We start from the raw sequence: 23,968 nt of genomic DNA, 5'->3' as shown, positions 1-23,968 counted from the left end.
CTGTGGAATTTGTCCAGTGAGGAGCGCATTCCTAGTGGAGTTACTGCACATTTTCCCAGTGCAGTTGGCCTACTGACACGCGTGGCAGCTTTAGATTCGGAACAGACTGCATCTGGGAAATGCTCTGTCTGCTACTTGGAGAGACTATAAAAGCGAAGAGTAATGTGGGAAGATGTATAATATTGGGAAGATAAGGATTGGGAAGTGTTGTTGCTTCTTTCAGCTAACATTACGTTTGAGAGCAGGTTCTTTGTTAATGTGTGTGTTGGTTGCAACAATGTTGAAGCCGGTGGCAAAGATTTTCTAATTGGCAGGTGTAATTGCAGGCAGTCCCAGTGGCTAATGCAGGTGTTGAAGTCTAACACTTCCCCGAGTTGGTTTGTTGGAAAGGAGAATAAAACACCAGGAGTCAGGTCAATTACCGTATCGTATATCCATTTATTACAGAAGCTTCTGGAGACAAGTGTCGCCGCACAATGTCTAAGGATCAACAGTCAAAACATAATTTTTATACTTCTACTACGCCAACAAAGATATAGGCGTTTACTTACAAAGCAAGTGTGTCCTTGGCCCAATCCTAGTTCTATTCCTTATAGGATAACTGCAAGTACCCCCTTGCCCCCCTTGTGATGTCTGTGTTGTCTATCCGACTATGTGTGTGTGTCTCTGACCTGTGACCTGTTTCTCACAAAACAGACATACTCAATCTTTCTCTCCCCGGCAACCGCTTGAACAGGGTGTCCTATTCTCCTACTTGCACCTTTCATTTTAGCTCATATTACAAACAATTAATATTCTGCTTCATTGGTTACAACAGCTTATAACAGTTCACTAACTTATACAATCAATACATCTACATTGGTTACAACAGCTTACAACAGTTCACTAACTCATACAATCAATACATCTACACAGGGTATGTGATCTATTTGATGTGGGTCGCCCTCTCCTTGTAAGGGGTCTCACTGTCCCAGATAGCAACCAATGTCCTTGCTATCTGTAAATGTCTGATTAAATTGCATTAATATTCTCCTACACGGTATTATATTTGTGTTAACAAGACATTGTAGTTCTACAGTGTTTTTCTTATGTTTTTTATGATGCTAAACTTCCTGCTACACTCTCTTCACAATGTGATGCTCACGCATCGTCGGAGAAACGGTAAAAACATGTAAACATAGTAGTTATTTATCATGTTCATCCATTTGAATCCTGTAAAGAAAGAGTTTACATTGTGATTTACTTTATTATTTTGTATTGATCGTACCCGTTATTCCTAAGAGCTCCGAACTGTAAAGGTGTGTCGAGCTAGAGAACATGCTAGCTGATGGCGGCCCATGGTGAACGGAATGAGGTATGAAGGAAAAATGTGTGTATTATCAGAAGGGATTTGTTTAAGGAATAGAAAATGTCATTACTTCATTTGTTTATGGGTTAATTGTACATGTCATCAAGATAAAAGCAATATATTCTTTCTGTGAACAATTATAATATATTGTATTTCATTTAAAAGAAGCATGTGATATTTGTCATAATAGCTTGAAAACATATTTCATATCGGTTATTAGTTAAAATGATTTGTATTGGGTGTAAACATGATTAATATGTGAACATGATTTATATGCAAATTAATTGTGAAACTACATAGAAGCATTTTGTATTTCTTCTGTTTTATTCTGTAGTTTTCACAGTGTTCATGGTGCTTATGGTGCATGGTGCTCGTTGAGAGGTAGAAATAAATCGACACCCGTTTGAAACTCTCTTTGCCTTGATCAATAAATCCAAGGGGCCGCTACACTATCCATGCTATTATCTACCATCCCCTACGCCCAAGGATAGTGTATGCCACAGAAGAAGTCATTGACAACGTATGCGAGATAGCACAATCTATAGAATCTATTCAACCTCGGCCGCGTTCATATCTCTGGCGGCAAGCCACATGGGTTCAAATTTGATCTTCTGAAGATTGCCTGCCATGATACATTGTTTGTGATTTCAGTGATTCAGAGTTTCCCAATTTACAAAATCTAGAAAAAAATTAAGCACTAACCGTCAGCCCTACACATTAAAAAAGTAAAACCAAATATTATATAGTTTAAATTGCATGGATTAGTTGTTAGTTGAGTAGTGCCGCTGCTCCTTTACCTCGAAAGGAGCCAGTTGAGGTGGTTCGGGCATCTGGTAAGGATGCCCCCAGGACGTCTCCCTGGAGACCTCGGGTTAGTCCCAGGACTAGGTGGAGAGATTATATTTCGACACTGGCCTGGGAACGCCTGGGGATCCCCCAGTCAGAGCTGGCAAATGTGGCTCGGGAAAGGGAAGTTTGGGGTCCCCTGCTGGAGCTGCTGCCCCTGCGACCTTATACCGGATTAGCGGATGAAGATGAGAGAGAGAGATGAGAGAGGGAGATTAGTTGTTATGCCATTAATCCTCAAATATGTACTCAACATGTGAGATCTGAGAAAATTCATTTAAAAATGTATGGAATTAATTAAAGTTGAGGGAAATAATTAGAAAGATTAGGGAATGGATTGAAGCTGCTTGCATTTGTATTACCGCACCCCACTCCACTCATACTGTCCGCAAAGAGGAACCAGATTTTCGAGATGAATCACAAGAATGCCAACTGATTCCGGAGCAGGTCTGTAAAATGTATTTATTTCATAATTTTTAAAATCTGAGATGGGAAAGTGGGCAACAGACTGAATTTCTAGCCTAGGGTATGAAATTCAATGAAACCCAAAATGAATAAAATCCATGTTTTATTCAATTTTTTTGTTGTTGTTTGTTTTGCATACCACATTTTCCAATAGTTAAACCATTTAGAGACATTGATCCTATTAATTAATGCAGGATTCCTGAAACTAATGTCATGACCTGGCATGGCAAGCCTGCAGGGCCAGTGAGATCCTCTCTACCTCATTTGGAGCATGGACACCTGTTTGATGTTATTGCCCTCACCTCCATTCCTCATCACTGTCCCTACTTAATACTCCTTCCCAAGTGTGTCTTGTTGGTCATTGTTTGCATTCCGTTCCTTTTGTGACCTTGTTATTTTCTTGTTTTAGATTTGCTACATCTTAGATATCTTTGTTTAAGTCCTCTGTACTCTCTACACCTGTGTTCTGCCTCCTACAAGCAATGTCACAGCTAAACAAATCAATGTCACAGCTAAACAAGAACATTCAATGGGGCAGGTTCTACAAGGTCAGTTTACTTTCCAATGGAAAACAAGCCTCTGGAAATGTTTAGAAAAATCGATGGGTTGGCTTGAACAATGTCAACATCTGACATTTTTATTTGTATAAAGTCAAGTTCTACATTTTTTTCATAGAGTGCATAACACAGCAATGTACTGTCCCACAGTGTAAGATCACTGATTTATTCATTGTTATAAACATGCTTTGCAGTACCTGAGAAGGTTCAAACTGTACCAGACAAAAGCATTTTGCTCTTGTCAACATTGTGAATAGAGCCCAATAGTGGCAGATGGGTTATGATATGGACATAGTTGTCCAACCAGTTCCACAGAGGGCCGTGTGTCTGCTGGTGTTTGCTCTTCCCTCACCTGGTTGTTTAGGCTTCAATTGGGCACCAATTGAAAGGGAAACCCAAAAACCAGCATACACTTTGGCCTCTGTGAAATCGATTTGATGCCTGTGATGTAGACAGACATAAGGACAGCACGCAAAATTGCATTTTATCAGTAGCAATTTGGAGTCGCAAATTTACACCATGACAAAACAACAGCATGATCAACGCTTTGATGAGAGGTATTGTATTACTTGAGGTAAATAGTGGTCAAACTGGTTTAGTGATCCACTCTCCTACCTTTTTTGTTATTTCTCAAGCTACAGTATCTGTGTCAAACAGATTGATACCTATTTTCCCAGTAATGCAAAATCCATAGAGTAGGGCCTGACAAATGTATTTAGTCTGACTGATTGAGTCTGAACAGTGAGGAATTGATTACATAAGTATTCACAACCTTTAGCCAATTGTTGGTAGATACACCATAGGCCGCAATTGACTTGAATTGGGTACTTTTTACTCGGCTTTACCCATCTGGGCACAGATACGCCCTAGATGAACACCTGTGTGACTGCCTTTTGTAATGACAATTCCACTTATATTGAAGCTCATGCCATGCTATACTGTGGGTCTCTGTGTCTCTCTGTGTTCGTGCCTCTCTGTCTCTGTGTGTGCCTGTGTGTTTATGTAGGAGGTGTCTTTGTCTCCTAGGATCTCATTCCAAACAGCTTTGGTCTTCACTTTCCCAGAGATCACGTGATGACTTCCAGTCAGTGCAAGAGTCCGTTAACCACTACATTACTGCTGAAATGATTCTCTGAACTGCATCAGAAAATCTGACCTGAACTCTCCTCATAATAGAGGAAGTCAGACATTCATGAAGACTGTCACATAGAATAGAAGTTAAGAGAGTGGGAATAAGCAAACAAAATCATTGCCAAATTCACAATTTCAGAAATAGAAATCTTAAAACGGCACAAACTCATCTTAACACAGAAGAGCAGTACACTTCCTCTGATGTGCTTAGATGCAGGCATGGGCAGTATTTATGATACATGTATTTAAAAAACATATTTCAAATACAAAATAGTATTTTGTAATTTGATAGGCTTGATGAAAATGGCTTTGTATTTTGTATCAAAAAAATACTGTAAAATACTTTTTGATAAGAGTACATGATGACAACATAAAAATGCTGCCTCTGATTGGTGCCTACTCAGTAATTTGCCCAAACTTGTTGAGATCAGAACATAAAATTGATCCATACCTGAAGAAGAAGGCTAAGGTGAGAAACATGTAGGTTGACAGCTTTCCATACATTTTTGTTATGTTTTGGTGTTATAGTAGCCTAGGCGAAATCTTTTAATCTTAGGTTTTTGTCAAAAAAATTATAATAGTGTTTCAACATCATCCAGCATGACCGTTTTGCCGGTGGGTCAGTGATGGTCTGGGAAGGTATATCCTTCATGTGCATATCCTCCATCCTCCATGTGGCACAATGGTGTCTTGGGTGGGGACACCATCTGCCGTCTCATCAGGAGCATGTCCAGACGTTTTTTGAGAGTGCATACAGGCATGTAGGGGCCAACACACTGTTGAGTCACATTGAGTTGCTGTGATGAAATTCACGCAAGTTGAAACAGCCTGTGATTTCTATTGTTTACTTTGATTTTATGTGTGAGTTTGAATACAGCCCTCAATGGGTTGGTGTATTTGGTTTCCATTGACCGTTTTTACATTCAAGTCAAGTTCAGTTCACTTTGTTCTCAATGAATTACACAATGTACAGTAAAGATTTAGATCTTTAATACTTTTCCTTAATCGAGACTTGATGTGTGATTTAAGTGTTCCCTTAATTTATTTGAGCAGTGTATTTATGATTCACAATGAAATGATTCATTACTTAGACATTAGTTGCTATGAATAAAGGTGTCATCTGTTGTCTTCTTATGAATGATTTATTTTTCATTGAGTCAGTATTGCTGATGCAAAGTAGGGCCTTTATTACCAAACATCAAGTAACTAAATTAGGATGCAAGTATGAGTCATTACCAAACTGTTAGTAAAACATTAAACTGTTGGTTACTTAAAAACAAACCTTGATCTGGGTGATCACAGGGATGGATCAAACAAGCTGATAGATGGAGGGTTTTGAGAAGTTATTTCATGCTCCCTTGTAAAAGTATTTTCAGTATTAATGTATTTGGTATTTTATTTTAAAATACATTTTGATGTATCTTTGCCCATCTCTGCTTAGATGTTGCATGTTAACCATCAAAATCCATCGCTGCCATTTTTAGATCTTTCCTAGCTGGACATGGGAAGGGGACAATCTGTGAAAGAAGGAAACATTTTATTTGTGTATGCAGAGTGTATATGGGCGTGTGTGTGGGAGGGGAAGTATTTTTTTCCTTTGAAAGTGAGGAGTAAAAACAAAGCAAGAATATAGGTTCAAAAAACAAACAAACAGTTTCTCTTTCTCTCATAAATACATTCATATAATACCTATACATTCTCACTTTTATTACTATCACATTTGTTTACCATTTTTTACCCAGTTTTTCTCCCCTCCCAAATTCATTAAGTCTTGTTGCATCCATTCCCAGGCTGGAGACATTCGACATTCAAACTACTTATATTAGGTTATATCTTGAACTTCAGCAAATGTTTTATAATTTTGTTATATTTCAACATAATATTCTCAGGGGTAATTTTTTTTTCTCAGAACAAGTAGATTACTTAGCCTAAGGCCTTGCTATTGAAATATCAAAAATCTGTTTGAAGGTCCAACTTCATCACATCACTTGACAAAGTTTTCTAAATTATTAAAAATAAGATCAACTCATGTCAAAATCGTCTTGCTCAGTTGAGATGATTCAACAACGTTTTCTAGATGAACAAGAATGGTGGCAACCAAGGAATGTGTGGACATAAAATTTGCCTTCATTTTGTGGTATGGTGGAAAATTACAGTGGGGGCATTTGACCCAGGGAGGCGTTTAACCCCAAGCAACCCTACACACTCATTTACATGTATATGTATATAATTTTTCCTCACATAAACTAAGAATGTCTGCCACCTCGACAATGAAACATCGTTTTTAAGGGCAGGCCACTTTTGTCAGTACTGGACTATGAAGACATACTATACATGCCAGCTTTGGCATCTGATTTAAATAGTCTGGATCCGGTCTAACATGCTGCGCTGCACATTATTACTGGTGTGAGTGTACACACACACCACTGTAATTTGTACACTACTGTTGTTTGGGATTCATTGTCCTCCAGAAGGGAGGCATTGGTTACTGTTTTAACTAACACGCCCCTCTGTCCTGGAAATACTTTCAGGATGGCCTGAATTTGAAGACCACCATTCCAGATTTTAAACAGTTGGGTAAACATTTTCCTGTAAATTGTGTTTGCTATTCTTAATGTGTATTTTTACCCGTTTTAAATCAGTTATTTTGTATATATTTTATTGCTAGAAAATAAACAACCCAAACAATGAATCATACGTTGGGCTCAAACATTAGTGGGAGCTATATATTTTTATCAACACTATCATTTCCCAAACAAAGTATTTTTTGTTGCATGATTTTAATATGTAAACAATAAACATTAAAATTGCTCTGGGGGATCTATTTTATTGAATTAAATTCAGGAATTTGCGATTTTAGTTGGTGTATCAGCATCTCTCAGGGTATAGTCTACAGTACAGAAAATAAAATCCTTTACTGAACATTAAATATAAACATTAGCTTCCTATTTTGTCTTTGTTATCAGGAAACTCATGACAACAAAGGGGAACAAATAATAAATGCCACTTAGCTGACCATAGCATGCAATAACATTTGAAAAAAATACATCTTTATTGAGAAAGCAAGATTTCCATCTCAATTGCAGTTTAAAAGGTTTAAACTACAAAAAAATATGTACAGTAAATACATTTCTTGTCAGTCAGATGTGCACATACAAGAATATAAAGATCATACATTCATGGTTTAGGTATTATTTATATTGGTCAAGAACATTTAACCTTAATTAAATGTTAATAATTATGATGCAATGAGCACATCATTTAAAATGGCTTCCTCTCCAATACCAATAAAAACAAAATGTCTGTAGAAAGCAATATGCAGTATTTCTGGCACCTGTTCAGTTCTTCGAAAACATCAGTACTTCCTTTCCAGCCAACAACCCCCTAACAGGAGCTGCTCTGTGTGTTGCCAGACTCTGAGGTATAAGTGCTGCTCTTCTTTGAGAACTTCAGAGCGTTGAAGGAGGCCTTCTTTCGTTTCACAGTCCTATCGCTGCGACATCTCAGTGAGTTCTTCACATGATCCCTGAACTCCTCTGAGATGAAGTAGTATACAAATGGATCCAGACAGCTGTTGAGGGAGGCCAGACACAGAGTCGTGATGTAGAAGCCGTAGCCATTGTTTTCTAAGCCTGTCGGCAGGGGAGAGTAGTGTACGAGCAGCATAATGTTACTGGGGGTGAAACAGACCAGGAACATGACCAGTACAGTAATGATGAGCACCACTGCCCTGTGCCGATTGTTGGTGATGCTGGGGTCAGTCATGGTCTCCCTCAGGGCCTTGAGCATCAGAACATAGGCCACCACACACACAATGGCTGGAAATACAAAGCCCACAATTCCCATGGTCAGGAAGTAGCCGGATGCCATGTTATTCTGGCTGGGTCGGGTAACGTCGTGGCAGGTGATGATGTAGAGGTTGAGGTTGCTCACCCTGACCGTCTGGTCATAGAGGTACAGAGGGGTGGTCAGCAGCCAGACCCCGACCCATATGGCACAGCAGACACCAACGGCTAACTGGTTGTTTCTCCTATTCTGAGAGAGGGGGTGGACAATGGCCCAGCACCGCTGAACACTGATACAAGTGATGAAGAAAATGGAACAGTACATGTTCCCATAGAAGAAGCCTACCAGGACTTTACACAGCCCCTCTCCATATATCCAGTTGTTACTGTTGAAGTGGTAAGCAATCTTCAGGGGGGTCCAGATGACAAACAGCAGGTCGGACAGAGCCAGGTTAGCCATGTAAATGGCGGCAGGATGCTTCTTCTTGGTCCTGAACAAGAAGACCCAGATGGCCATTGCGTTGGTGGGCAGTCCCACAGCAAACACCACTATGTAGACGATGGGAAGGAACACTGTAGTCAGACGACTGCGCAGGATCATCTGAGCTGTCTCGGAGAGTTCCACCCCCTCCGCTGTCTCGTTCCCTGTTAAGCCACGGTGCGAGAAGTCTTCATCACCACGGCCTAAGAAAGAAAGAAAAGTGTAGAAAAGGGGGATATATGACAAATGTAATGCATAGCATAGCATCATCTTCCGCTTATCCGGGGCCGGGTCGCGGGGGCAGCAGTCTAAGCAGGGATGCCCAGACTTCCCTCTCCCCAGACACTTCCTCCAGCTCTTCCGGGGGGACACCGAGGCGTTCCCAGGCCAGCCGGGAGACATAGTCCCTCCAGCGTGTCCTAGGTCTTCCCCGGGGTCTCTTCCCGGTGGGACGGGACCGGAACACCTTCCCAGGAAGGCGTTCCGGAGGCATCCGAAACAGATGCCCAAGCCACCTCAGCTGACCCCCTCTCGATGTGGAGGAGCAGCGGCTCTACTCTGAGCTCCTCCCGGGTGACCGAGCTTCTCACCCTATCTCTAAGGGATCGCCCAGCCACCCTGCGGAGAAAGCTCATTTCGGCCGCCTGTATCCGGGATCTTGTCCTTTCGGTCATGACCCAAAGCTCATGACCATAGGTGAGAGTAGGAACGTAGATTGACCGGTAAATCGAGAGCTTCGCCTTGCGGCTCAGCTCTTTCTTCACCACGACAGACCGATACATCGACCGCATTACTGCAGAAGCTGCACCGATCCGTCTGTCAATCTCCCGTTCCATCCTTCCCTCACTCGTGAACCGGACCCCTAGATACTTAAACTCCTCCACTTGAGGCAGGCACTCTCCACCAACCTGAAGTGGGCAAGCCACCCTTTTCCGACTGAGGACCATGGCCTCGGATTTGGAGGTACTGATTTTCATCCCCACCGCTTCACACTCGGCTGCAAACCGTCCAAGTGCATGCTGAAGGTCCTGGCTTGAAGGGGCCAACACGACAACATCATCCGCAAAGAGCAGAGACGAAATCGTGTGGTCCCCAAACCTGACACCCTCCGGCCCCTGGCTGCGCCTAGAAATTCTGTCCATAAAAATTACGAACAGAACCGGTGACAAAGGGCAGCCCTGCCGGAGTCCAACATGCACAGGGAACAAGTCTGACTTACTGCCGGCAATGCGGACCAAGCTCCTGCTTCGGTCGTACAGGGACCTGACAGCCCTTAGCAAAGGACCCAGGACCCCATATTCCCGAAGCACTCTCCACAGGATGCCGCGAGGGACACAGTCGAATGCCTTCTCCAAATCCACAAAACACATGTGGACTGGTTGGGCAAACTCCCATGAACCCTCCATCACCCCGTAGAGGGTATAGAGCTGGTCCAGTGTTCCACGGCCTGGAAGAAAACCACACTGTTCCTCCTGAATCCGAGGTTCTACTATCGGCCGTATTCTCCTCTCCAGAACCCTGGCATAGACTTTCCCGGGGAGGCTGAGAAGTGTGATCCCCCTATAGTTGGAACACACCCTCCGGTCCCCCTTCTTATAAAGAGGGACCACCACCCCGGTCTGCCATCCCAGAGGCACTGTCCCCGACTGCCACGCGATGTTGCACAGGCGTGTCAGCCAAGACAGCCCCACAACATCCAGAGACTTGAGGTACTCAGGGCGGATCTCATCCACCCCCGGTGCCTTGCCACCGAGGAGTTTCTTAACCACCTCGGTGACTTCAGCCCGGGTGATGGACGAGTCCACCTCTGAGCCCTCATCCTCTGCTTCCTCAATGGAAGACGTGACGGCGGGATTGAGGAGATCCTCGAAGTACTCCTTCCACCGCCCGACGACATCCCCAGTTGAGGTCAACAGCTGCCCACCTCTACTGTAAACAGCGTTGGTAGGGCACTGTTTCCCTCTCCTGAGGCGCCGGATGGTTTGCCAGAATCTCTTCGAGGCCAGCCGATAGTCCTTCTCCATGGCCTCACCGAACTCCTCCCAGGCCCGAGTTTTTGCCTCCACAACCACCCGGGCTGCAGTCCGCTTGGCCTGTCGGTACCCGTCAGCTGCCTCTGGAGTCCCACAAGCCAACCAGGCCTGATAGGACTCCTTCTTCAGCTTGACGGCATCCCTTACTTCAGGTGTCCACCACCGGGTTCGGGGATTGCCGCCTCGACAGGCACCGGAGACCTTACGGCCACAGCTCCGAGCGGCCGCTTCGACAATGGCGGTGGAGAACATGGTCCACTCGGACTCAATATCTCCAGCCTCCCTCGGGATCCAGTCAAAGCTCTGCCGGAGGTGGGAGTTAAAGATCTCTCTGACAGGAGACTCGGCCAGACGTTCCCAGCAGACCCTTACAGTACACTTGGGCCTGCCGAGTCTGTCCAGCTTCCTCCCCCGCCATCGGATCCAACTCACAACCAGGTGGTGATCAGTTGACAGCTCCGCCCCTCTCTTCACCCGAGTGTCCAAGACATGTGGCCGCAGGTCAGATGAAACGACAACAAAGTCGATCATCGACCTGCGGCCTAGGGTGTCCTGGTGCCACGTGCACTGATGGACACCCTTATGCTTGAACATGGTGTTCGTTATGGACAAACTGTGACTAGCACAGAAGTCCAATAACTGAACACTGCTCGGGTTCAGATCAGGGGGGCCGTTCCTCCCAATCACGCCCCTCCAGGTGTCACTGTCGTTGCCCACGTGGGCGTTGAAGTCCCCCAGTAGAACGATAGAGTCCCCAGTCGGAGCACTTTCCAGCACCCCTCCCAGAGACTCCAAGAAGGTCGGGTACTCTGCACTGCCGTTCGGCCCGTAGGCACAAACAACAGTGAGAGACCTATCCCCGACCCGTAGGCGCAGGGAAACGACCCTCTCGTTCACCGGGGTAAACTCCAACACATTACAAATGTAATGATGAGGTTGAAATTCAATGTGTGTGAGATGTATTTAGTTGACAGCTAGGTGCATGTCTCAACTATTACTTATACTCGGCACTTACTGTATGTACACTGCTCAAAAACATTAAGGGAACACCTCTGGTAGCATGAGGCGGTTCCTGCAGCCCATTCAGGTTGCACAGGTAGTCCAGCTCCTCCAGGATGGCACATCCATACCTGTCGTTGCAAGATGGTTTGCTGGGTCTCCTCCCAGTATAGTCTCAAGAGCATGGAGGAGATACCAGGAGACAGGCCTTTACACAGGGAGTGCTGGACAGGACCATAGAGGGGCATCAACCCATCAGCAGGACCGGTATCTGCTCCTTTGTGAGAGGAGGAAGAGGAGGAGCACAGCCAGAGCCCTAAAAATGACATCCATTGGGCTACTGGTGTGCATGTTTCTGAACAACCTGTCAGAAACAGACTCCATGAGGGTGGCATCAGGGCCTGATGTCCTCTAGTGGGACCTGTGCTCGCAGCCCAGCACCGTGCAGCTCAATTGGCATTCCACAGAGAACACCAGAATTGGCAGGTCCACCATTGGCACTTAGTTCTCTTCACAGATAGGTTCACACTGAGCACGACAGTCTGGAGACACCGTGGTGAACGTTATGCTGCCTGTAACATCATCCAGTATGACCGGTCTGGTGGTGGGTCAGTGATGGTTTGGGGAGGCATATCCTTGGAGGGATGCACAGACCTCAACGTGCTAGCCAACAGTACCATGACTTCTGTTAGGTACCACGATGAAATCTTCAGACCCATTGTCAGACCTTATGCTGGTGCAGTGGGCCCTGGGTTCCTCCTGTTGCTGGACAATGCCCAGGCTCATGTGGCCAGAGTGTGTAGGCAATTTCTGGATGACGATGAGTCATCATGTTCCCCAGACCTGAATCCAATTGAGAACCTCAGGGACGTTCTGTACTGGTGCATCTGATGTCGCCAAGTAGTTCCACAGACTGTCTAGGAGCTCACTGATGCTCTGATCTAGATCTGGGTGGAGATCCCCCAGGACATCATCTGTCGTCTCATCAGGAGCATGCCCAGACATTGTCGGGAGTGTATACAGGAGCCATACACACTAGTGAGTCACATTATAAGTTGCCGTTATGAAATTCACGCAAGACGGAACAGCAGCCTGTGATTTCAACTGTTTACTTAGAATTTCAGTGGAAGTTTGAATCCATCAATCAGGTGGTGATTTTGATTTCCATTACCATTTTGTTCTCAACAAATTAAAGAATGTACAGTGAAGATTTTGATCTTTTTTTTTGTTAATCGAGAACCGATGTGCGATTTAACTGTTCCTTTAATATTTTCGAGCGGTGTACATAGATTCTGCAGTCTGCACATGTAACAAGACATATTTACTAATAAGACTCTAGTTAATCAATTTACCACTTTGGTAAGATCAGTGTTATGTGCTATGATGACTTTCTTTACTTATTGATGTCCTGAGGTCCAGGCAGTACTGTAAATCTTGCCAAGTAGTAGCCTACATCACAATGTTTTCATTTTGGAATATAGTGCGTATCTGAATCAAACTGCCAATTTTGTATTGAAAAACTGGTATTGAAGATGACAACATCTTCGATACCGGGTCACCTGTTCAAACAAAAAATAATTGTATGATAGAAAGAGATATGATGGAAAAAGCTTTTTCTTACCATTCTCATTCGAAAGACAGAGTTCGACGCAGGCCAATAAAGCGATTAGTTTCATCCAATGTTGGTCAAAAGTCATATTAACTGACAACGATAATAATAATATCTGCAATGCTTGAGATGAAGTGTTTAATCTATGCGAAATCGACATTGTAGGTAGGCTATAAAACACGTCGTAGGTAGGAGGGTCTGCTATGATAGGATAAATCTAATGTCAAAATGTCTGATGTGATTGGACAAAGAAGGAATTAGTGAATACATTGGAATGTGTGTGAAAGTAGGCACACATTTGACATTTCGATAAGCATCTGGTCTCCTGTCCAGGGACTGGGCCTGCTTAACGTTAGGGACAGGTCAGCAGTGGGGTGCAGGGTGCTGAGCTGCCAGCAATAAAATGGGGAGTAAGCTGTGTTGGTCTGTTGGGGGAAATATCCACTGAAATACCAGTGTTAGATTACTAGTGAAGGAAGCAAAATGTGAAGATGAGCAAGGGGGGTATATACACTCACAAGTGACTGAATACAAAACAGGGCAGTGTCTCCTTCAGTCGGCACACTTTAGTATACAAGTGACATAAGGTTACATTCCTTAAAGCGATAGTTTGGTATTGTAACACTCACCCCAGTGCTGCAGCGTTGAATAAGGAAGCGATGACTGGCTTGCAACAAGGGAACACAGCTTAAATCCAGTCACTGTTGGCCGAGACCAAGGCGTACATTCAGTCGCACAACAACGCAAGAGCGCCCCACACTTCCTCAACTTCAACATCCAATACTCGGGTTGTCGTCCCCCCTTCCCCCCCATCGCGAGACAACCCCTCCCAATAGGTCTCAATAAAACCACATTGACCTCTGCTGGTAACATTAGTGCATAACACAAACACATGTAAACATTTGCATAACTGAAGAACTCATAATAACAGGGACACATTAACTCAGCTCATTACACAGCTCCCCCTCAACAAGGTTTCACAAGTCTCTGAGATGGCCTGGCCGACGTCTCTGTCTCCGCGGCCATGGACAAGAAGGGGACGCAGGCGCCTCTGCCTGGAGGGGGGGGGGGCTACGCCGCTGTGCAGTGAAAGGTATGTGTGGTGGGAAGGGGGACGGAGGGGTGTGAACAGTGGGGTCAATCCCTGTCTCTGGGGAAGTATGTGCAGGGGGAATGGGGCTTTGACAGGGCTGGTGTGTGTGTCTGCGTGTAGTGATTGTGCCGTCGCTCCTCCGCGTTTGGGAAGGGAGCCAGTCTCCTCTGTACGGGGCCAATCTGTCTCTGTGGAGTGCGACCTTCTTTCTTTTTCCTGGCGGCTGGACTCTGTACACTACTTCGCCCAGCCGCTCCTCCACCTGACAAGGCCCCACCCAATGACAGTCCAACTTGGGGCACCGTCCCTTCCTACGTGGGCTGTACATCCAAACCAGCTCTCCGGCTTTGAAGTGTCTCCCATTTGACCTTATGTAGTTGTTCCTTTTTTGTCTCATGCCCGCTTTCTCCAGCTGTTCTCAGGCAAAGATGTTTTTTCAACCGATCCTTGAGTTTCCTGGTGTACTCTCTTCCTGGAGGAACAGCAGGGGTGTCAGGGGGTTTGCCAAAGGCTACCTCCACAGGTGTCCTTACCCCCCTCCTTAACATAAGGAGGGCAGGCGTGCATGAGGTGGACTCCTGAACAGCAGACCTGTAGGCCATGAGGACAAGGGCAGGTGCGTGTCCCAATCGCGTTGATGCTCTGCGGTGAGGATTGCCAGCTGCTTTGCAACCTCTTGACGAGGCCGTTGCTCTGGGGGTGCAGCGCTGTGGTCCGGGTCTTATGCATGCCCATACGCTCACACATGGTGGCAAAGACCTGTGATTCAAAATGCCTCCCTAGGTTGCTGAACATGCCCTCTACCAGAACGTCGACCACTCCGCTTCCTGATTTAGTATTGCGTTGGTGTGGCTGGCTCCGGCCCTGTGTACCACTGTGAAAACATAGGACTGCAGCATTTAAATACTGCGTGCAACTTGGCCCTCTGGTTCTCTGAAGGACATCAGCCACTGAAATGCTGAATGATCCGTCCTGACAGTGAAGGGGCGGCCACACAGGTAGTACTTGAAGTGTTTTATCGCCACCACCATGGCGAGGAGCTCTCGGTACGTTGTTAAAGGTTTTGCTGAAATACGCCACTACTCTCTCTCCTTCTGGCCCCGCTTGAGTTAGCATTGTGCCCATGCCCACGTCGCTGGCGTCTGTGTCCAGAATAAATGGCAACATGTGGTCAGGGTGAGGATGGGCGCCTCTGTCAGCGCCTTCTGGGGGGAGTTGAAGGCTTGCTGGCATTGTGGCGTCCAGGTGTTGCCCTTGACCTTCTGCAGCAGGTGGTACAGGGGGGCGGCTGTTCAGGAGAAACCTTGCACAAACTTCCTGTAATATGAGCCCAGGCCAAGGAAGCTCTTCAGTTGTCGTTGGTCAGTGGGTGTGGGCCAGTCTCTCACTGCATACACTTTCGCTTCCAGTGTGCTGATGCCTTCTCCCCCCAGTCTGTGACCCAAAAACTCAGCACTTTTGTGGGTATAATTTCAGGCTCTCTGCAGCATCAGCCTCAGCGACTCCAAGGCTGTTTGGAAGGAGCTCCCATGGGCCAGGATGTCATCCAAATACACCAGACATCTCTGACGGGGGATGCCAGCCTGCACCCGGTCCATGAGTCTTTCTAAGGTGGCTGGGGTGTTGCACAGGCCAAAACTGAGGATCTGGAACTGCCACAACCCCCTGTCCATACAAGAGGCAGTCTTTGGTCTCGCTTCAGGCCTGAGTGGCACCTGCCAGTATCCGCTTTGCAGGTTGAGTGAAGAGAACCAGGAGGAGCCAGACGCCAAGTCCAGTGACTCATCGACCCTGGGTTATGGATATGTGTCCTTTTTGGTCACGCTTTTCAGCAGTCTGTAGTCCACGCAGAATCTCATCTTGAGGCTCCTCTTTTTCGAAACCATTACCACTCCCGAGGCCCATGGGCTGTCTGACAGTTCGATAATGCCAGCTCTTTGCATCTCTTCCACTGCTCTGTCTGCAGCCTCACGGTGAGCCATGGGGAGGCGCCGGGGATGCGTCTTGATGGGCTGTGCGTCTCCGGTGTCTTTTTCGTGCTGCACCAGGTGTGTTAAGCCCACTTCATTGTCTTATGCAAAAATGACTGTGAAGTCAGATAACACCTCCCACAGCTCCTCCTGCTGCCATTGCTCCAATTGGTCACAATATCTCTCTCACTGCTGTCAACCTGTCCGTCCCCTCCACCGTAGTTGACTGGGCTGGGGGAGATTAACTGGAGTGTGCAGAGATGGGCTGACTGTTGCTGGGGGCATGGGACACCAATGGCAGGGCACTGCGGATTGGGGAGTTGTTGCTCTCTTCTGGGGTTTTGTGTCATGGCGGTGTGTCTCCACGGCTGTCCCGGACTGTGTGAGTGGGATCATTCTGACAGTGGGGCCCCCGGAGAAGGTCAATGGGTTCTCCCCTAGGTCCAACAGGCAGCGCACAGACCTAAAAAATTCCATCCCCAGTATACAAGGGTCCTGCTCCTGCGCCACCCACACTGTAAAATCCACTGGCCGACCTCCCACATTCAACATCACCCTCCCCCCCTACCAAACATAAGGGCCAGGTCACCACCACTGTCCTCAGCTGCTGTAGTCCGCTCCAACTGCGTCCCCTCTGGAACCACATCTGGCCGCATCAATGTCGCTGTGGAGCCCATGTCCCCAAAGGCGTTACATGAGGCCCCACATATGGTGACGGGAACATGGCAGAAATTCCCAGCATGAGTCCAACCCACCACCATCGTGGATTCTGTGTTCTCGTCTGCTTCAAGGGGGAGTGGAGCCCCTCTCCCCCGCCTGTGCTGTTTGGCCCCTCCTTCTCTCGATGATGCAGCATGGGACATAATGCCAGGGGTCCGTACCGTCCCATCTATAATGGCCCTGGTCCGTTTCCCTAGTCGTTGGAATGCTTGGGGCACTGTCTGAGGAGATGGCCAGGCTGTCTGTATCCCCAGCAGACTGGGGGGCATTGGCCAGGGCGTGTGGCACTTTATGGCGAATGCATGGAAACAGCCCGGATCAGTTCAGTCATTTCAGCCACTCATGCAGGCTTTACTTGGGCTGTGTAAGTGCATGCAGTGGCTCTCACTGTAGGACCACCGCATTCCAAGGTCCCGCCCTCCACAATCTCCCTTTCTAGAGCCAGCTCCAAAGCCTCTTGTATGGAATGGGGATGGGCAAGCTGGGTCTGAATGCGCAGCCCCCTGGGGGTTATGGCTTGGATGAACTGGTCCCTGGCAAGCTCCGTCTGTACTGCAGGGGGCATGTGCCCTCCGGGGTAGAGTTTCAATGTCGTTAGCTTAGACACGGAGGGGCTCCCTGTTCAGAGTGCAGGAGACCGGGCAGTTCACAGTGTCCAAAACGTCTCTGTAGGGCTCCAACAAGAGCCATATAATCATTTCTTTCTTCTGGGTAACAGGCACGCTAGTGCTTTGTCTGTAAGGCATAAGGCTAACTGTAATGCTTTAGCATTCTCTGTCCAGCCCGCAGCTTGTGATAGCAGTTCAAATTGGGCATGACATTCCTGCCAGTCTGCCTTACTGGAGTACTTCTGTGTTTTACATGGGGCCCGGTAAGCATGGGCATCGCCCTTTTGCCATACAGGCTGTGCATTCTCTCTGCTGTAATGCTGTGGTGGAGCCGACGTGCCAGTGAGGAAGCCTTCCTCACGTCCTCCGCTCTGCCGGGGGTCAGCTGAGCCCATTCCCGCATCGTTGGCCATGCTCCTTGCCGCCAGCTTCAAGCAGGCTTTGGTCTCTTCAGCGCGCTCAATCTCTGTTGCCAGACCCTCCGCAACTGTAGCCCACCTCTTCCTCCTTAACTTTCGGCCGTGCTCCTCCCTCTTGCGACATGTCCATTGACAGTACAAACAGCGGCTCTGCTCGGTAGGTCCACTAGCCAGCTAGGCTAACACTGAAAAAGAAACCAGTCCGTCATTTTAAACTTCTGACACCAGTGTAGCATCTGGCGGGCAGTGTCTCGAACCCACGACTTTCGGGTCCCCAGGCGGGCACACTCCATTTGGAGGGGCGAGTAGTGGCCTTACCAAGGTCGCTACTCTACCCCCACCAAACGGGAGAGCGTGTCCTCACGGAGACACGCCTCTCTCATGGCCATCTGGGGCAATCCCACTTCAGACACCAGTGTAATGCTCACCACAGTGCTGCAGTCGCACAACAACGCAAGAGTGCCCCGCTCATCCTCAACCCCCCCGCCCCTTGTGAGACAATCCCCCGCCCCCCCAATAGGTCTCAATAGAACCACATTGACCTCTGCTGGTAACATTAGTGCATAACACTAGATCATTACAGTATTTTAACAAAGCTGTTCATCAGCCTACCAGCATATATAGCTGTAGGCAGGCTAATAGATTAGTCTCAAAAATGATAGTTGTCACTGTGTCTCCCCAGAGACAGGATATTACAATTGAACACTACTCATTGGTTTATTTAATATTTCAGCCATGCTATGATTGGATGAATCTAATGTCAAAAGTCTGATGTGATTGGACAAAACCTCCATGAACTGCCACCTTAACATGGTGGAGGGGTTTGAGTACCCAAGTGACCCTAGGAGCTATGTTGTCTGGGGCTATATGCCCCTGGTACATGGTACATGGACCCACACACTATCATGGACACACTCTAGATTTACTTATCAGCAAGGGTATAAATATTTCATCAATTATTATTAAGGATGTAGCACTGTCTGATCATTTCTGTATTTTCTTTGATATATTGATCTCTCCTGCCATCGAAGTTAGATCTGTGTCTGTCAAGAAGAGATGCTTAAATGAGAACACTAGTATACTATTTATGAAGGCCATATCTTTAACACCAAGCATATCTGCTGACTCTGTTGATTTTCTCCTTGATTCTTTTAACTCAAAGGTTAAAAGTGTAATTGATGATATTGCTCCTGTGAAAGTCAGGAAGAATGGAAGACAAAAAGCACCTTGGAGAAACTCGACAGCAGTGCAAAATATGAAAAGACAATGCAGAAAAGCAGAGCGCATGTGGCGAAAGACAAAACTTGTAGTCCATTACAACATCTACAAAGACACCATCCATGCTTTCAACATGGAATTAGGCAAAGCTAGACAGATTTTTTTCTCAAATATTATAAACAGAAATCTAAATAATACTCGCATTCTTTTTGCTACTGTCGATAGACTAACAAATCCCCCAAGCCAGATTCCCAGTGAAATGCTCTCAGACAGCAAGTGCAGTGAGTTTGCATTCTTTTTCTCTGAGAAAATCAATAATATCAGAAAGGTGATCAGCACATCCTCGAGTAGTGCTGGGGTCAGACAGATCCAACCACAACCTGAGAAAGTGGTTACTATGTCTGATTTCGAAGAAATTGATTGCAAAGTTTTGGAAGAAACTGTTCAACACCTTAAAACATCAACATGTGCCCTTGACGCACTTCCCACATCTTTTTTCAAAAGTGTGTTAAACTGTTTAGAAGTAGATCTCATAAAAGTGGTAAATGCCTCACTTCTCTCTGGAAGTTTCCCAAACTCCCTGAAAACTGGTGTTGTCAAACCCCTCCTGAAAAAGAGCAATCTGGATAAGACCATATTAAACAACTATAGACCGATCTCAAATCTTCCTTTCATAGGCAAGATCATTGAAAAAGTTGTCTTCAATCAGCTGAACAAATTCTTAAGCTCAAACGGATACTTTGACAATTTTCAATCCGGTTTCCGACCGCATCACAGCACAGAGACAGCGCTCATTAAGATAATAAACGATATTCGCTTAAATACTGACTCAGGCAAATTATCAGTGCTGATACTACTTGATCTCAGTGCTGCATTTGACACTGTCGATCACAACATACTTCTAGACAGGCGGGAAAACTGGGTGGGGCTCTCTGGGATAGTCCTAAAATGGTTCAGGTCATACTTAGAAGCAAGAGGGTATTATGTGAGTATAGGAGACCATAGGTCTGAGTGGACGTCCATGACATGCGGAGTTCCTCAAGGCTCAATTCTTGCGCCACTCCTATTCAACCTGTACATGCTCCCAATGAGCCAAATAATGAGAAAGAACCAAATCTCTTATCACAGCTATGCAGATGACACACAGATCTACTTAGCCCTATCGCCAAACGATTACAGCCCAATTGACTCCCTGCTCCAATGCATTGATGAAATAAATAGTTGGATGTGCCAAAACTTTCTTCAGTTAAACAAAGATAAAACTGAAGTTATTGCGTTTGGAAATAAAGATGAAGTTCTCAAGGTGAACGCGTACCTTCACTCTAAAGGTCAAACAACTAAAAATCAAGTCAGGAATCTCGGTGTGTCTCTAGAGTCAGACCTTAACTTCAGTAGTCATGTCAAAGCAATAACTAAATCAGCATACTATCATCTGAAAAATATTGCAAGAATTAGATGCTTTGTTTCTAGTCAAGACTTAGAAAAACTAGTGCATGCTTTCATCACCAGCAGGGTGGATTATTGTAATGGACTCCTCACTGGCCTTCCCAAAAAGACCATAAGACAGTTGCACCTCGTACAGAACGCCGCGGCCAGGATTCTCAGCAGAACCAGAAAATATGATCATATCACACCAGTCCTCAGGTCTTTACACTGGCTGCCAGTTACATATAGGATCGATTTTAAAGTATTACTACTGGTATATAAATCGTTCAAAGGCCTAGGACCTCAATACATTGCAGATATGCTCAATGAATATAAACCCAAACGAACACTCAGATCATTAGGATCACATCAGCTAGAAATACCAAGGGTTCACTCTAAGCAAGGAGAGTCTGCTTTTAGCTATTATGCCAGTCGCAGCTGGAACCAGCTTCCAGAAGAGATCAGATGTGCTCCTACAGTAGTCACATTCAAATCCAGACTCAAAACACATCTATTTTACTTTGCATTTAATGAATGAGCACTGTGCCACTGTCCGTCCGACTGTTTTCACTGTCCTTTATTTTATTATATTTTTTATTCTAAACTGTATTTGACATTATATTCTTAACGGTTTTAATTTTTCTTATTTCTTCACTGTTCTGTATTTGATTTTATATTCTTAATGGTTTTTATTATTTCTTATTTCTGTAACAGTTCCTCTGTCAAATGGATATTTATGTAAAGCACTTTGAATGACCATTGTGTATGAAATGTGCTATATAAATAAAATTGCCTTGCCTTGCCTTGGTAGGGTCTCCCAAGGCAAACAAGTCCTGGGCGACGGGTCGGACTAAGAGCGGTTCAAAAACTCTTTATGATGGAAAACATTTTGAGGACCGTGACGTCGCCCGGTAGGGCTCACCACCTGCAGGAGGGACCATAAGGGGTCGGTGCGTAGAGGATCGGGCGGCAGTCAAAGGCGGGGGCCTCGACAACCCGATCCTTGGACATGGAAACTAGTTCTAGGGACATGGAACGTCACCTCGCTGGCGGGGAAGGAGCCTGAGATTGTGCGTGAGGTTGAGATGTTCCGACTAGTGATAGTCAGGATCACCTCTACGCACGGCTTGGGCTCTGGAACCACACTCCTTGAGAGAGGATGGACTCTTCACCACTCTGGAGTTGCCCATGGTGAGAGGCGGCGGGCTGGTGTGGGTTTGCTTATAGCCCCCCAGCTCTGCCGCCATGTGTTGGAGTTTACCCCGGTGAACGAGAGGGTCGTTTCCCTGCGCCTATGGGTCGGGGATAGGTCTCTCACTGTTGTTTGTGCCTACGGGCCAAACGGCAGTGCAGAGTACCCATCCTTTTTGGAGTCCCAGGGAGGGGTGCTGAAAAGTGCTCCGACTTGTGCTAGTCACAGTTTGTCCATAACGAACATCAGGTTCAAGCATAAGGGTGTCCATCAGTGCACGTGGCACCAGGACACCCTAGGCCGTAGGTCGATGATCAACTTTGTTGTCGTTTCATCTGACCTGTGGCTGTATGTCTTGGACACTCGGGTAAAGAGAGGGGCGGAGCTGTCAACTGATCACCACCTGGTAGTGAGCTGGATCCGATGGCGGGGGAGGAAGCTGGAAAGACTCGGCAGACCCAAGCGTACTGTAAGGGTCTGCTGGGAACGTCTGGCCCGAGTCTCCTGTCAGAGAGATTGTTAACTCCCACCTCCGGCAGAGTTTCGATTGGATCCCGAGGGAGGCTGGAGATATTGAGTCCGAGTGGACCATGTTCTCCACCTCCATTGTCGAAGCGGCCGCTTGGAGCTGTGGCCATAAGGTCTCCGGTGCCTGTCGAGGCGGCAATCCCCGAACCCGGTGGTGGACACCTGAAGTAAGGGATGCCGTCAAGCTGATGAAGGAGTCCTATCAGGCCTGGTTGGCTTGTGGGACTCCTGACGCAGCTGACGGGAACCGGCAGGCCAAGCAGACTGCAGCCCGGGTGGTTGTGGAGGCAAAAACTCAGGCCTGGGAGGAGTTCGGTGAGGCCATGGAGAAGGACTATCTGCTGGCCTCGAAGAGATTCTGGCAAACCGTCCGGCGCCTCAGGAGAGGGAAACAGTGCCCTACCAACGCTGTTTACAGTGGAGGTGGGCAGCTGTTGACCTCAACTGGGGATGTCGTTGGGCGGTAGAAAGAGTACTTCAAGGATCTCCTCAATCCCGCCGTCACGTCTTCCATTGAGGAAGCAGAGGCTGAGGGCTCAGAGGTGGACTCGTCCATCACCCAGGATGAAGTCACTGAGGTTGTCAAGAAACTCCTCGGTGGCAAGGCCCTGGGGGTGGATGAGATCCGCCCTGAGTGCCTCAAGTCTGTGGATGTTGTGTGGCTGTCTTGGTTGACACGCCTCTGCAGCATTGCGTGGCGGTCGGGGACAGTGCCTCTGGGATGGCAGACCGGGGTGGTGGTACCTCTTTTTAAGAAGGGGGACCGGAGGGTGTGTTCCAACTACAGGGGGATCACACTTCTCAGCCTCCCTGGGAAAGTCTATGCCAGGGTACTGGAGAGGAGAATACGGCCGATAGTAAAACCTCGGATTCAGGAGGAACAGTGTGGTTTTCGTCCAGGCCGTGGAACACTGGACCAGCTCTATACCCTCTACAGGGTGATGGAGGGTTCATGGGAGTTTGCCCAACCAATCCACATGTGTTTTGTGGATTTAGAGAAGGCATTCGACTGTGTCCCTCGCGGCATCCTGTGGAGAGTGCTTCGGGAGTATGGGGTCCTGGGTCCTTTGCTAAGGGCTGTCAGGTCCCTGTACGACCGAAGAAGGAGGTTGGTTCGCATTGCCGGCAGTAAGTCAGACTTGTTCCCAGTGCATGTTGGACTCCGGCAGGGCTGCCCTTTGTCGCCGGCTCTGTTCGTAATTTTTATGGACAGAATTTCTAGGCGCAGCCAGGGGCCGGAGGGTGTCAGGTTTGGGGACCACACAATTCCTTCTCTGCTCTTTGCGGATGATGTTGTCGTGTTGGCCCTTTCAAACCAGGACCTTCAGCATGCACTTGGATGGTTTGCAGCCGAGTGTGAAGCGGTTGGGATGAAAATCAGTACCTCCAAATCCGAGGCCATGGTCCTCAGTCGGAAAAGAGTGGCTTGCCCACTTCAGGTTGGTGGAGAGTTCTTGCCTCAAGTGGAGGACTTTAAGTATCTAGGGGTCTTGTTCAGGAGTGAGGGAAGGATGGAACAGGAGATTGACAGACGGATCGGT

At 46.8% G+C, this 23,968-nt stretch overlaps 1 protein-coding gene across 1 annotated transcript; it reads right to left on the bottom strand.

The window, feature by feature from the left end:
- Window positions 1-7,462: 7,462 nt before the first annotated feature.
- On the bottom strand, window positions 7,463-13,587 carry LOC105015156 (proteinase-activated receptor 2-like). Its single transcript, XM_013137179.4, has 2 exons — window positions 13,267-13,587; window positions 7,463-8,816 (listed from the first exon to the last, which is right to left on the bottom strand). The coding sequence occupies exons 1-2, from the start codon at window positions 13,412-13,414 to the stop codon at window positions 7,732-7,734; spliced, it is 1,233 nt and encodes a 410-aa protein (XP_012992633.3). The 5' UTR covers window positions 13,415-13,587; the 3' UTR covers window positions 7,463-7,731.
- Between the last annotated feature and the right edge of the window lie 10,381 nt (window positions 13,588-23,968).

This window comes from Esox lucius, chromosome 14 (assembly GCF_011004845.1).
Source record: "Esox lucius isolate fEsoLuc1 chromosome 14, fEsoLuc1.pri, whole genome shotgun sequence".
NCBI classification, from domain to species: domain Eukaryota; kingdom Metazoa; phylum Chordata; class Actinopteri; order Esociformes; family Esocidae; genus Esox; species Esox lucius.
This window is presented reverse-complemented; position numbering and strand designations above follow the sequence as displayed.